We start from the raw sequence: 14,535 nt of genomic DNA on the forward strand, positions 1-14,535 counted from the left end.
AGAGATATGAAACTTAACTAGTTTCATATTTTGAAACTGAGTCAGCATTTATATATGTTGATACAGAGAAGGCATGACAAAGAAATAAATAAGAGATAATTAAGATGAATTGAGCCTGGGGAAATAGGAACAGAAATAGGGAACTTGAGGTAGTAGGGGATGGCTGGGTCAAGAGCCAAGAAAACTTGTACTCCTGGATTTTAAACTGACTAGCTATTAATCTTGGGCCTTATTTAATTTGCACAGGCTTTTGTTTTCTATATGAAGGGCCAAACCATTTGTAAGGCACTATCCAAACCTAAAACACTATTTTTTGGGTAACCATCTTCATGATGTGAGAAATGCTGAAAAGTTGAGTTTCCACAGTGTTGCAAGTTTTGAGATAGTGTGGGATAGTGGGTACCACTGACCAAGAGGTTTTCAGAATGTTGAGAGGTTAAGAAAGGTTAAGATTCCATAGAGCAATTAGTGATCAACAGAAGCCTCCAGCAAACAAGGAATTAAGGAATTGGGAACTAGGAAGGCACAGGAGGATTCAACTAGTCCGAAAGAGAAGACTCCGCAAATTTATAATAGTGATTCAGCTCAAACTAGTTGGGGGTCAATGACCTGACTAGACCAAATCACTATTGTGCCTACTTAATAGACTAATTGAATATTAAACAACATACCCCGTAGGAGGAGTTTTCTGCCATTTTTGAACATGGGATGTATGATGAGGGAGGGGGAACATTTTTATACATATTTAGGGGAAACGTGTAGTCAGCGAATCAGAAAGATTGAAACCGGTAAGAAACTGACCAATCCTATTTGTGAAGCAAGGGACTGTACCAAACTAGCGAGTTTAAAGTTTCTCCCACTTTAGTATTGGGGGCTCCCTCTTCCTGAAGAGGAATGGGGCCTGTTTACGTTAAGAAGATTCCTTAAGATTATTCTTTAATAAATTTTCCCAGATATCAGATTTTCAGTGTCAAGAGTATTTCTAACAATGATGGAAACTGACCAAGTACTGAAGTTGTCAAAAAAAAAAAAAAAGGGAGAAGGAACAAAGCTTAGAGGGATCGCCTACATTTAAAGAGTAATGAAGGAACAGGAACCAGAGAAAGATAGGAAGGGCACATAGGTAAGAGGGAAACGAACTTCAGAGAAGCAAAACGAGAGCAGTTTCAAAAAAGGCAGTGATACAATCAAAAGTTTCAGAGTGCAAAAGGATTACAGGTTTTCTGGCAATCTTCAGGCAAAAGGGTGGGCGTAGAAGCCAGCCAGGGGGGCATTAGAAAAGGCGTGGGTGCAAGGCGATGAGGTCAGCAGGAGCAGCCCACCTCGGGCAGAAGCTGAATCAAGAAAGCCAGAAAGCCGCAAGCCTCCATCTCTTGGGGATGAAAACACCACTTCCCTTTTTTTTTTTTTTTCAATTTTTATTACCTAACTTTCATAAAGCAAGCTCACACACATACACCCTGGGGCGGGGGATGGTGAGAAGGAAAGAAGGAAGGGAAGCAAAGCAATCCCAGCTAATTAAAGAGATAATTTTCTCCTGTCCCGCCCCCTCCACTGAAACAGCTAAATCGGCTTTCGCTCCGGCTGCTCATCCTTTTGGCATCTTCTAAAACCCGGAAAAGGACGTAAACGGGACGGCAGCGGCCCTACTGCGCATGCCCCAGAGCGGAGCCCGGTCCGGGCTGCTTGGGGCCGGCCGCGGGGCTGCCCGGATGCTGCAGGTGAGGGAACTGTCCTCGTGGGGCAGGACGTGCGGCCTCGTGGACATCCCGACCGAGGCTCGGGTGCTTTTACCTTCTTGGGGCAAGAGACGGCTTTCCGTCCCCGACCAGCTGGTGTGGGCGATGAGAGCAGGCGGCCTCGGCCCCCGACGCTGAATCCCCCACCTGGGCGGCAGGACTTGGGGAAGCTGCCGACTGGCGACGGAGGGAGGAAGAGCTCCCGCTCTCCCGTGAGGAGTGCGAGATGGGGGCACGGAGGCTAGGCCGAGGGGAGGGAGGGGAAGCGTGGTGCGCTTGGGGATCTCGGGCTGTCGCCGCCGATGCTTTGTTTCCTGGGAGCAGCCCCGCCCTCGGAGCACGGCTGCAATCGGGAGGGGGTACCAGCGAGTAGACAGTCCAAGATGTGTCCTTTTATCATCTGAAACCTTGGAGGCCTTGTCTAAATGGGGGTCTTTACGCTGGATCCGTTATTCAATACTTTGGTCACCCTGTATCAGTTTAATTGGTTTCCTTTGTAATCCTCTATTATGCATTTAAAAACATGGAGTCCTTTGGTTTCCTAAAAGGTTAAGAATCCATCCTAGCAAACCTGGTTTCCAGGTAAGGGAATAGACCGGAGTCCACGCAATCAGTGCAGGAAAAATTTCAGATAATATTCTATTTGCGAAGTTTATATCTATATGCAAAATGGACTGATACTATTTACTAAAACAATCACATGAATGTATTTTCTCCCTCTTTTAGAATGTAGAATAGAAACAGCATCATCATAGGGAATATTTAAGTGAGATAGATCTATTGAAATATTATTTCCTTGTGTTTAGATCCTTTCGAGTTATAATTGATTCATTCTTGGGGCTAATATCCTCTGGTTTAGTTCAGTGTCTGGCATAAAGCAGACACTTAAAATGTAGATTGATTCTTGTTCCTTTCTACCCCGGGAGAATGTCAGCGCTTGAGCTCTAGAATTGTACCAGTTTGTATCTATAGCACATAACTCGGTGGTTTGCACTTTGTTGGGTGCAGTGCGTGATTGAGGAGCCTTCCGGACTTGGAATTGGAACCCCCGGTGCAGAAACTACTTTCCCTGTTGTGGATAAGAAGCTAATCTAGAACTTAGAATTAGGACATTAAATTAGATGACTTACCCTTGTCACAAAATCATTTCCTATCAGTCAGGACTTGAATTATTTACTCTAACCCTTATTTAGGGTTAGTATTTAGTTTTTGTTTAATTAAAAATGGAAGAGATGTTGCCCTCCATAACTAATTGGGAGGGGTTAATTATTTGGAGGAGGTGGGGTGCTTCAAGGGAATTAGTTTGAGGTAGCCCAATATTTTTGAAAGGTGTCCCGATATTTCTCCCCAATGTGAATGAATGGAAGTGTGTTTTTTTGGAGGCAAAAGAGGGAAGAGGCAGTGCTCTTTTAGAATAGAATAAGAGTTCATGGGAAAGTTCAGTAAATAGACTTGAGGTTCCTTACCTAGAACTTACAGAAATTCAAGGGTTTGGGGCCTGAGAGAGTGTTCCTGAATTAGGCTGTTGATATTCCTATGTCAGAAAGGGAAGGGGTAAAAAATGACCGTCACCAACCTGCTCTGTACATGTATATGCTTAATGAAAAGTCCTAAAAGCTGAAACTGTATGGTTTTTATCTTATTCTTTTGGTTAATTCAGCACAGGGACTGTTATCTAATTTCTCTTAAATCTCTTTCATTTCTTTAGCCCTATCTTCTTTTATTTCTCTTTGCTTCTCTGCTGTTATCTTTTCATTAATCACTTACTGGGTGCCCATAGATATTGGCAAGAACTGGAGATAGAAAGTCTTAGGTCTCTGTCCTCAAGGAACTCATTCTAATGGGAAGGACAGTATGCAAATAATGATGCATATGCATTGTAAATACTAGTCAGATTTAAAGGGAAAACACTTCAGAGATTGTTCCTAGTCTCTGTTTTTTAAACTGATTCCCAGAGAAGGTGGGATTTGAGCTGTCTTCAAAGAGATAGGAGTTACCATTCCAGGTATGTTGAACAGCCAATGAAAAGATAGTGATTAAGAGGCATGAATGTCTTTACAATGCTCTGAGAAAAGCCCCTATTATCTTTATACTGATCTGTTTTCTGCATTTTAGAAAAGGGAGAACATTCCTCAAGTTAAGTTTAACAACTGAAATATTCTCCTAACTATTCTAATGTCTAGTCTTTCTATATTAGCCAAATCATACAAGATGCTTCTACATAATTATTCTAAAACATTTGTTTTTGTTATTTCTCTTTTTATTCCAGGGTTTCCTGTTGCCCAATCCAATGCAAAATTCTTCCTAGTCTTTTAATGCTCTCCAAGATCTGCCCTCTACTCAGCTAACCCTATTTTTTTTTTAAATTCTCTACAAGGCAGAATGCTTCACTTAAATTCTACCTCCTTTTTCATGTGCAAACTTCATTTTGTTGCTTTTCTTGTAATGCTTATCATTATTTTGGACATCTAAATCTTACCCATATTTCAAGACCTACACAAGTCCTCATTCTCTCCTTTAACTCGTGTGTATATCTGCCTCTGCTTATCTATCTCTGGGCTCATTTGGCTGTCTGATAAAGTTTTTTGGACCTTCTTTCACTATAATATTCATTGTCTACAGTCATAATTAAGGGAAATCTTAAATTTGAGTTGTTAATAAAAATAAAGGAAACTTTTTTCGACCCCTTGAAATCTGTCCATGGACTCCAGGCTCTAAAGCATAATTTCTGTTGTACTATAAGTTATTACTATTAAATCTGTTTATCATTTAACTGTTCTTTAGCATGCATAGTAATTTCCCTGGGTAGATTGTAAATTATTTCTATATAAGTTGCATACTTCTTATACTGTCAAATAGTACAGGACATATAGAAGTTCAATAAATCCTTGCTAATTATTTGTTTGTATTATGTCTTGTACTGGTCCCTATATAATATTTAAAAATCACTAGATGGTCCCTAGCTCCCTGGGTAGGCTAGGATTAGGGGAGATTTAGCCCAGGATGAGAAGGCATGGTTACAATCTGCACCATGGAAAGAAATACTTAACTTTAAGGAGATACATTGAAGTATTACTTATATCTGTGTTTATATTTTATTCCTAAATAGAATATAAGGCTTTCAGGGATGATTTAATTTGTCTTTGTGTCTCCATGGCTTAAGAAGATACTCAATAAAATTCTATACTTTTTCAACACTTTTTCAAACACATGATTTTTGAAATTCACTCCCTGTTTTCTTAACAAAGAAAAGGAGCAATGATGTTTTTCTTCTTTTCTTATAGGAAACTACAATGGAGAAGACATTTTCTGTGGCTTTGCTCTTAACATTAGTTATATCGGTGTTAGGTAATCATCATGGAATAGAACCAGAAAAAAGTGTTCCCAATTGGGCAACAAGTATTAATATTGACCTGGCAATTGTCACTCAGCGGCAACACTTACAGGAACTTTTTCATCGATATGGCGAGAATGATTCCTTGACAGTTGAAGGATTTAGAAAATTGCTTCAGAATATAGGTATTGATAAAACTAAAAGAATCCACATAAATCATGACCATGATCATCACCATCATCACCATGCTACCATAAATAAAAATATAAAAAAAACTCTGTGTCCAGAACATGAATCTGGTGGAATAAGTAAGGATACTAGGACTAGCCAGATTAAAGGATTACACAAATCAGAAAATATTGGGAGTCAGCCAAGTGTTTTGGTTAAGGACAGTGTTAATGAGATGACCACAGTTATTTACAGTACTGCCATAGAAGGAAATCATTTCCTAAAGACTACCAAACAGCTTCTGCCCAAAGATTCAAATAGTTCCTCATCATCTAATACTACAGAAGGTAGTAAAGTGAGCTTGCTGGCAAGTGAAAAAGCAAACGAATCAGTTGTGAATGAACCGGACCGAGGAGGAAGCTCCATGTATTCTAAGCATTCCAACCAAAATGTTCAGGAGGTAAGATTAATTTACTATTTCTTTTTCTTTTTTGTTGAGGCAATTGGGATTAAGTGACTTGCCTACGGTCACACAGCTGGTAAGTATTAAGTGTCTGAGGTCAGGTTTGAACTCAGGTCTCTTTGACTTCAAGGCTGGTGCTACCTAGAAGCTCCCTGTTTATTATTTCTAACAATAAAAATGTACATGTGTTGAGTGGTATTCCACTATTCCACCATTAGAAGGGAAAAGAAGAGAAGGATAGATACTGAAAACTGTTGGCTTTTCAGTTTTGCCCTAGCTTGACTCATCCTACAGCTCTTAAATTCATTTATAACAAAATAAGATTGTCTTTACTCCATGGTAGACAGAGAAAGATTTTTAATTAATGAATTTTTTCACAACCAGATAAACAGAGCCTAATATGTAGAAATTACTACCTGTAATAAATCTGTGGGAAAGTGAAGTATTATAATTACCTGAACAAAGTGGAATAGTCACTTTCAGCTGGAATAGTCAACAAAAATTAATTTTAAAGAGCTAAATCATTAGCTACATTTTACTAAGAAAAAGTATTTTAATTTGAATTGATACCAGCATAGTAATTTGTTATATTATTAACTACTGGAAAAAGCTTTCTGAAGTATCCCACCTCACAAAGAGTGAGTTTCCAGGTATCTGATAAAAAAGTTGAGACAATTTGAATGATCAAATGATCATCCTAGAAAAGTATTGAGGCCAATAGTTTGTTTTTTGAGAGAACTTTCTGAAAAAATTAATATTTAAAGTGGATGCTTTTTTGGTCTAGTTGATGCTTTTAAAAATTACCAGTCTACTCTTGCTCAAAGTTACCGCTAAAGATTTTATTCTAACAACTAATGTTTATATTGCACTTTTAAGTTTGCAGAATGCTTTACATGTATTGTTTCATTTGGTTCATATAACAACCCTTTGAGGTGCCTCCAGTTATCATCCTCATTTTACAGATGAAGAAACTGAGGCTGAAGGAGGTTAACTGACTCTTGGCCAGGGTCAGTCATATAGCTTATAAGTGTCTGAGGATCAAGTCTAGCATTCGCTCCATTAGACCATCTAGCTGCTTGCCTGACTAGTATTAATTTTATTCACCAAAAAGAAACAGATGCTAAAATAAGTATTACTAAACCTATTGCAGGAGAAGATATCTTGATAAATACTTATTAGGTTGAATAGCATTAGCTTATTAAGTTATTGTTAATTACAAATTTCTTAAGGCAGCTTCTCACTGTCTGTAAATAGAAAATTACTTAATAGTAAGTAACAAACATGTTAATTCAGATTTAATTTATCCTTATTTAGCAAGATATACAGCAATAATGAATTAAGTAGACTTTTAAATTTTAAAACAGGAAGTGACCTTTAAGGTCATCTAATCTATTGAGCTCATTTACAGATAAGGAAAGCATTCATATTTAAAGAGGGAAAGTAACTTATCTAAAGCCACACAGTGACATAGGGATTACCACTCTAATTGCTTAACTCCTAGCCTATAGAAAAGTTAACTCAGGTTTGCATATTCATCCAAATGCCTTTTCACTCAAGCTTTTTCTCCAGATTAATGCACATTACAGAGCATTAGTATCAAACTCAAATAGATATTGGGCTATTAAACCATACCTAAGGATCTCTGTGAGAAGCATGTTGACTTAGAAAACCATATGTGAACATTATCTTTGTTATATTTTTATTTTGTGAAATATTTTCCAATTCCATTTTAATCTGATTCTTTTTTATGGGCAATATTTTTGACATCTCTACCATAAACTAGGTTAGTATACTGTTTCCCTGTGAATTTCAGATCCTTCACAAATTAATAGAAGCAGATTCCATAAAGTGAATGTCACAACATGTTATTACACTATCACCCCTGGCCTGTTTGACAGTCAGTGACTAACAATGTACTTCATTTTAGTATGTGGTTTTTTTTTTCCAGGTTCCATACTCTGATAATGCCTTTTGTAATTTGAAATATTTTGTTTTTATTAGTGCTTCAATGCATCAAAACTGCTCCAGTCTCATGGAATGGGCATACACGTATTGCTGAATGCAACAGAATTTAATTATCTTTGCCCGGCTATTATCAATCAAATTGATGTTAAATCCTGTATAGTTCATGTAACCAGTGAAAAGAAGACTGAAATCCCTCCCAAGGCCTATTCTTTACAAATAGGTAAGGTGGAATTATGTTCTTTAGCACCTTTGCTTAACTTTGTAGGGAGTGTAGTGGGAAAGAGGGAAGAAGTGGAAAATGTTTTGTATAAAAAATTATGAAATTAAAAAAAAATAACCTAAGTAGGTTGGATATTTTTATAATGTAAAATTTGAAATCCAGGAGCTTTTTTTTTTTTTTTTTTAAGATGTCATTTAGGAGACAGTATTGTCAAGTAGAAAGAATACTAGTTTTGGAATCATAAGATTTGGGCTTCCTGAATTTCTGTTTTGTATCACTATGATACTGTACAAATCACCTCATCTCTCTCAGCCTCACTTTTCTGACATGTGAAATAAGAGAACTGGACTAGAATTAGATGGATGCAAGCAATATGATGATATCATTTAGACATGTAAAATCATAAAAACATTTCCTTATTAGCAGTGTTGCAAAAACAAAACCACAAGAAAAAAAAGAAACATTAAAAAGTGGAAAAAGGTATGCTTCAACCTGCACTCAAGAGTTCATCAAGTCTCTTTTGAGGTGATTAGCATTTTGCATCATGGATCTTTTGAAATTGTCTTGGGATTATTATATTGTTCAGTGTAATTAAGTCACATTTCTGCATTGTTGATAGTATTGCTTTTATTATGTACAATGTTCTCATAGTTTTGCTCAGTTTACTTTGCATCAATCCACATAAGTCTTCCCAGGTTTTTCTGAAAAAGAACCCCTTGAAACAAATATATATAGTTAGGCAAAATAAATTTCCAAATTGGCCGTGTCCAAAAATATATATCTCAGTCTGCATCCTAAGATCTCTTCTCTGTCAGGAAAGGGGGAAGCATGTTGTATCAATAGATCCTCTAAAATTATGGTTGATCACCATGTTTAGAGTTCTTAAATTTTCCTGTTGATTATAAATGCAGCTATATATAGCGAAAAGATAAAAGAAGAGTAACTGGAAAAACCTTTGCTATTAATTAGCTATATGATCAGAATATATAATTCTCAAAAATCATATTAATAGCTTTTATATAATATTATGATGATTTCAGAGTATTTGCCATTCTGAGCTCAATTGTGCAGGTATTATCCCCATTTACCAATGAGGAAATTATGGCGAGTAAGTGATTTACCAAATGCTTAATAAAATGGTGAGTTGGAATACTGAGGTTCAAAGAACTCTCAAAAGAGCAAGACCATTCATTCGAGAAAGTACAAGCATTTCTTTTCAACTCAAGGCTGGTCTTAACAATGTAAACTGTTATTTAAGAACTCCCTGGTTAAGAATATGAACTGGAAAATATCTTTGAAAAGATTTATTTCATTTCACCACAGCCTTAGTTCTAATAATAATAGCTAACATTTATGTAACATTTTAAGATTTGAAAAGCAATGCATTTTATTTTAACAACAAATCTGGAAGAGAGGTGCTATTATTTTCTTCCTTTCACAGATGAGGAAATTGAGATGGAGACTGTGAGTAACCCAGGGTCATATAGCCAGAAACAGTTTGAGACTGGTTTTGAGTTTGAATCTCTCTGTAGACTAGATTTTAGATTCTCTGTTCTGCTGACCTGTGTGGTGAAAGTAAAAAAAAAAAAAAAACCAACACAAAAAAAATCAAATAACTTACACATTAACTGCATGATTGCATTTTATTTATGTTTTGTTTTAACAGCTTGGATTGGTGGATTCATAGCTATTTCCATCATCAGTTTCCTTTCTTTGCTTGGCGTCATCTTAGTGCCCTTAATGAATCGTGTGTTTTTCAAGTTTCTTCTAAGTTTTCTTGTGGCATTAGCTGTTGGAACATTAAGTGGTGATGCCTTTTTGCATCTTCTCCCACACGTAAGTAAGATTAACCCATTTTAACATACTTTATTATTCATTTATTATTATTTGTTAAGTGGTTATCTTTTAGTGTTTATTAAACTTTTATCCAGTCATGGACATGCTACAAGTTTAATTTTTGATGATACAATGTGATTTTGAAATACATTTGACATTATTAACTCTTATACATAGGTTTTCATGCTTTTTTTTTTTCTTAAGGAAATTTACTAAATAAAAGCTAATATTTTGGATTTTTAAAAAATATTAAAAGGAGATAGAAAAATATGGGCCACAAAATTCCAGTCAACAATACACTACTGAGGCAGGAGTCTGATCTGTAACCTATTTATTTAGGAGACTGGTTGAATCCTAAGCAGTTGAATCCAAGAGTTTTCTCTCTGCCCAAGATTCTAATGCTTGGTGGCTGAGGGATTTTATAAAGACCCAGGAGGATCTCTAGGAAGTTCCCTAGTTCTTAGGGAGTATTCTTCAGAAGTGTGGAAACTCCTGTGGAAGCTTCTGTGCTTGGTTAACCATCAGAAATTGAGAACTTCTCATGATTGGCTAAGGGCAATACATCAGTCATAACCACTTTGTCAGTAGGCCTTTCTAGGGTCATTAGCTGCATGGGACCACCTCAGCACGGGCTTTTATTTATGGGGATTTCAGTTCTAATAGTAGTGTCTGACCAGCTGTTTCCTAGGAACCAAGAAAGTTGTTGTTTTAAAGCACAGTCACAAAAAAGTGGATGGTAATAATTCATCAAGGTGGAGAAGCAAATGATTTTTATTACAAATACAATACTTGGAGGGTGGGAATAGTTAGTGCAGTAATTATATTATTATTACATTCTTAGCTTATGTCATGAAACTATATGCTAAATCAAATACAATTAATATAATCATCAGTTAGTGGATTATTTAATCATAACTCTTATCCTAACAGCAATAATTATTTATTTATCTTGCTCTTAATTCTATTCTGCTTAATTCATTGATACAATCACCGTTATCCCTCAAATCACAATGAATTGAATAAATGTTTAATAAATAAGTTGAAGTATCAAGATTATTGGTGAAGAAAGCATTAAATTTAATTACTTATGTATATAACTTTTTTTTTAATAATAGTTTTGATAATAATTCAGACATAGCCACTTGAAAAAGGCCTGCCTTCTCTTTTAATGTACTTCTACTTATTATTTTAAATTTTTGGAACAAATTGTTTTCTATGACATGATAATATCTTATACATATTTAACACACAGCAATTTCTTATATTTATGTAAAACCTAAAACACCCTAGAAGTAGGTAAAGCTTGTATTATTTCCATTTTGGGGACCTTAAGAAAACTGAGACAAAAAAGTGGAATGGCTTACATTAAGTCATGTACCTAGTTAATAGCAACAGGTTTTTCCAGTTGCTCTTTTTATATCTTTTTGCTAGAACTTGTCCAGGGAGATGCTGTTATCCTTCCTGTTTTTATTCATTAAAGAAATCCCAGAGAAATAAGTCATGCATAACCCATCTTTTATATAGGTATTTCTTGTATTTGCAGATATTTACATTTGAGTTCAAGCCCTAATCCACCTCACTAAGACTCTCTGCTCTTGATATTTTTAGCATTTTGTGATTCTTCATTATTTATAATGTGATTGTTTTGAAAAATAAAAATACATTGGAGTTCAATACCAAGTTTTTTCTTGACTGTCTAATTGGTAATACTTTACAAATAGAAAGAACAAACATATTCTTTACTAATTTGCTTGTTGGTTATGGTTGTTATATAACAGTGCATGAGCCAATCTTGCAATTTACAGAATACCTTGATTATAACAGTTTTGTGTAACAGGGCAAGCATTTTCATCCCCATTTCGCAGAACTGGAAAGTAAGGCTCAGTGAAACCTTGTAAAGATTATATGAAAAATAAGTTGAAGGAGAAGTGGCAGGCTCAGGTCAGCTGACTCCAAAGTCTTTCTGTTCTCTCTGTTGCCCTCTCCTGTATTTCAGTAAGTAAAGTATATGCAGTGGGTAAAATAGTATTTTGTAAGGGAAGAAAGCAGCAAATGTTTAAGAAGGTTTATTACTTAAGTAAATGCCATTTTTAGTATGAATTTTTAAGAAACTGTCTTAGGCAAAATTGGCATACAGTGAATATGTTCATTAGAATTATATTTCGATAAAATTTGATTTAAAACCCAAAGATGGGATCTCTTCCCTTCCTACTGCAGTCCTCATTTCCAGGAAAACTCCTAGAGCAATCAGTCTTCTTTTCTTCCCACCTGTCCAAAAGCTTAGTCAGGTGTTTTGTTTTTCTTTTAAATTTTTGTATTATTTACTTTTAAGAACTTTTTGTACAAAAGCTTGTGTTTTGTGTACACATTTAGTGATCTTATAGTTAATGAAAAAGGTGAGTTTTTAGCAAATTTTAATAAATTGACTGCTTCCATTTTCTTTTATTTAGTAAATCATTCACAGGGGAACAAATCAATCTTTCAAAATCTCACCTGTCTCAGACTGGCAATGGAGTATTTTAATATCTGTCAGATAATGGGAGGCTATCACTACATGGCCAGGTACCCCAAGTTCCAGTCTTTTGCATCATGCGAGAATAGCTCTCCTTGAAAAAGGAGTAAAAGCATTTTTTGTATCTAAAAGCATGATTCTTGGCGTGTATGCCACCCAAACCCCAGAAATTGCTGTTGTCTTTTTTTTTTTTTAATTTAAGTTGTTTTAATCTGAACTTTACAAGTGCCAAATGAACATTTCTATATACAAAGTATATTAGATTAAGAGGATTGAATATGAAATACTATTACATTTATCTTTCTTTTCCTTTGAAATATGTAGTAAAAACAACTTGTAATTTTAAAAACCATTCTGCTTCTCTCTTTTCTTTCTGACTTGCCTTATGTTTCCTTATGTGCATTTTAAAAATTCTTCAGTAATCTTTTATTTTATTTTTTTGCTTTTGTTATGCTGTACCTTATCCCTGTCGAATATAAAAAGATAACAAAATCTTTGTAGTACTCATAGTGAAGCAAAATAAATGCCCACATTGACTATGTTCATAAATATTTTTAGAGCTTGCTTGTCACTAAGTTGTCAACCAAACAGAACTGGTGTCAAACTCAAATAAAAACAGCCTTTTGGGATGCATATTGACTTGGAAAATCATAAATTAGCATTATCAACATTGTATTATATTTTTAAGTATTTTGTCAAACAATTACCAATTACATTTTTAAACCAGTCAATCTTTATTAAGTTTCTACTATGTAATAGGCATTGTGCTGAGCACTTTACAGATATTATACCATTTGATCATCACAATAATTTTGTTCAGTTGGTATTATAATTATCTATCCCCATTTAATATTGAGGAAAATAGGCCAGTCATTAAATGATTTGCCCAGGATCACAGAGCTAAGAAGCATCTGAAATTGGATTTGAATTCAAACCTTCCTTATCTTTAGCCTAATGCTGTTTTCATTCTATTATCTACATACTAATACAAGGAATGAAACGATTCTTATTTTCAAGGGAAAAAATATATATGTATATGTATAGCATTCATATATGCATTATGTCATTAAATACAAGATACTTTGGGAGATTGGACACTAGGAGTTGAAAGGATTAGAAGAGACTCAATGCAGAAGATGATACCTGAGCCATATCTCTGATGTCTCTTCTCCCCACTAGACCACTGTCACTATTTATATCCCTGATCTCATCCTCTCTTATCTCTTTTGGCAGAATGCCCCCACAAATGTTGCCCCTGCTTTTTTCAGTTTCACTTTCACTATTTTTTTCCACTATGCACAAACACATGAAGTTTTGCCAACAGCAACTATTCTGCTGCTGCTACACTCTCCTTCAAAGTGAACCACCATACCAATCACATTTTAACCTGATTCTGGCTACATCACAGTTCCAGACTCAAATCTGACATCTCTTTTCACATGCTTATGTTTATCTCGAAACTGTTTTCTTATATGCATAATTACTGTACACAGTTGCAAAGTACCTATACAAATTTATCTCTATATTCAGGGTCTATGCTGGTCAGTGCCTCATAGCCTCATAAAGTTTAAAATTTCTGACTTACTGGCAAGCCATTAATAGAGATCTGAATCCTAGAATTGAGTAAATGTACTTTTGTTAACCTTGTAAGCTTTACCAGTATGATGAATGCTGAATGTCTAATATGGATGATATATTGGGGTTAATTAGTATATGAATTGTAAACAAACTCTAGACTTTCCACCAGATAAGTTTCAATCTTTGAAAAGTGTTTTCTTTTGGCTTAGATTTGCATACACACAGGATAGAATACCTCACTTAGTCTGGTAAAGAATAATTCTTACACATAACTAAATTTTCTAGATAATTAAAGTATATAATTCTTTTAAAAATGTGGAAATTAACATTTTACCATATATATAGAATAATTTTATTTAAATGACATATATTGATAATCCCAGTAAAATAACCTGAGAAATCCACTGACATTTTTTAATTATCTCAACTGCCTGTCCCCACAATACAAAATATGTGTTCATTTCTTAAGTACTATCTTCAGGTTTTCTTATTATATCTAGGTTTCTCTCTCCTTCTCTTCTCTCTCTTTCCCTCTCTCTCTCTCTCTCTCTCTTCCCCCCCCCCCCTCCCTCTCTCCCTCTCTCCTTCCTCTTTCCCTTCCTCTCTCCTTCCTGGGTCTCTCAGACACACACAAACGCTGAATTGACAAAAATTAATTATTTTTTAAACATGCATGGGAAACATCCTCCTGAATAGAATTTTACCTTTTGATTTAAAAAA

The 14,535-nt window shown here is 35.3% G+C and overlaps 1 protein-coding gene across 2 annotated transcripts in view; it reads left to right on the plus strand.

Moving 5' to 3' along the window:
- Positions 1-1,615: 1,615 nt before the first annotated feature.
- Positions 1,616-14,535, plus strand: part of SLC39A6 (solute carrier family 39 member 6) — a 37,397-nt gene continuing 24,477 nt past the window's right edge. For both annotated transcript variants that reach the window (XM_051969758.1, XM_051969759.1), the window contains exons 1-4: positions 1,616-1,721; positions 5,024-5,701; positions 7,706-7,889; positions 9,556-9,725. In XM_051969758.1, the coding sequence (XP_051825718.1) occupies positions 1,656-1,721; positions 5,024-5,701; positions 7,706-7,889; positions 9,556-9,725 (1,098 nt within the window). In that variant the 5' untranslated portion in view covers positions 1,616-1,655. The remainder of the gene's footprint in view (positions 1,722-5,023; positions 5,702-7,705; positions 7,890-9,555; positions 9,726-14,535) is intronic.

This window comes from Antechinus flavipes, chromosome 1, assembly GCF_016432865.1.
Source record: "Antechinus flavipes isolate AdamAnt ecotype Samford, QLD, Australia chromosome 1, AdamAnt_v2, whole genome shotgun sequence".
In the NCBI taxonomy this organism is placed as follows: Eukaryota; Metazoa; Chordata; class Mammalia; order Dasyuromorphia; family Dasyuridae; genus Antechinus; species Antechinus flavipes.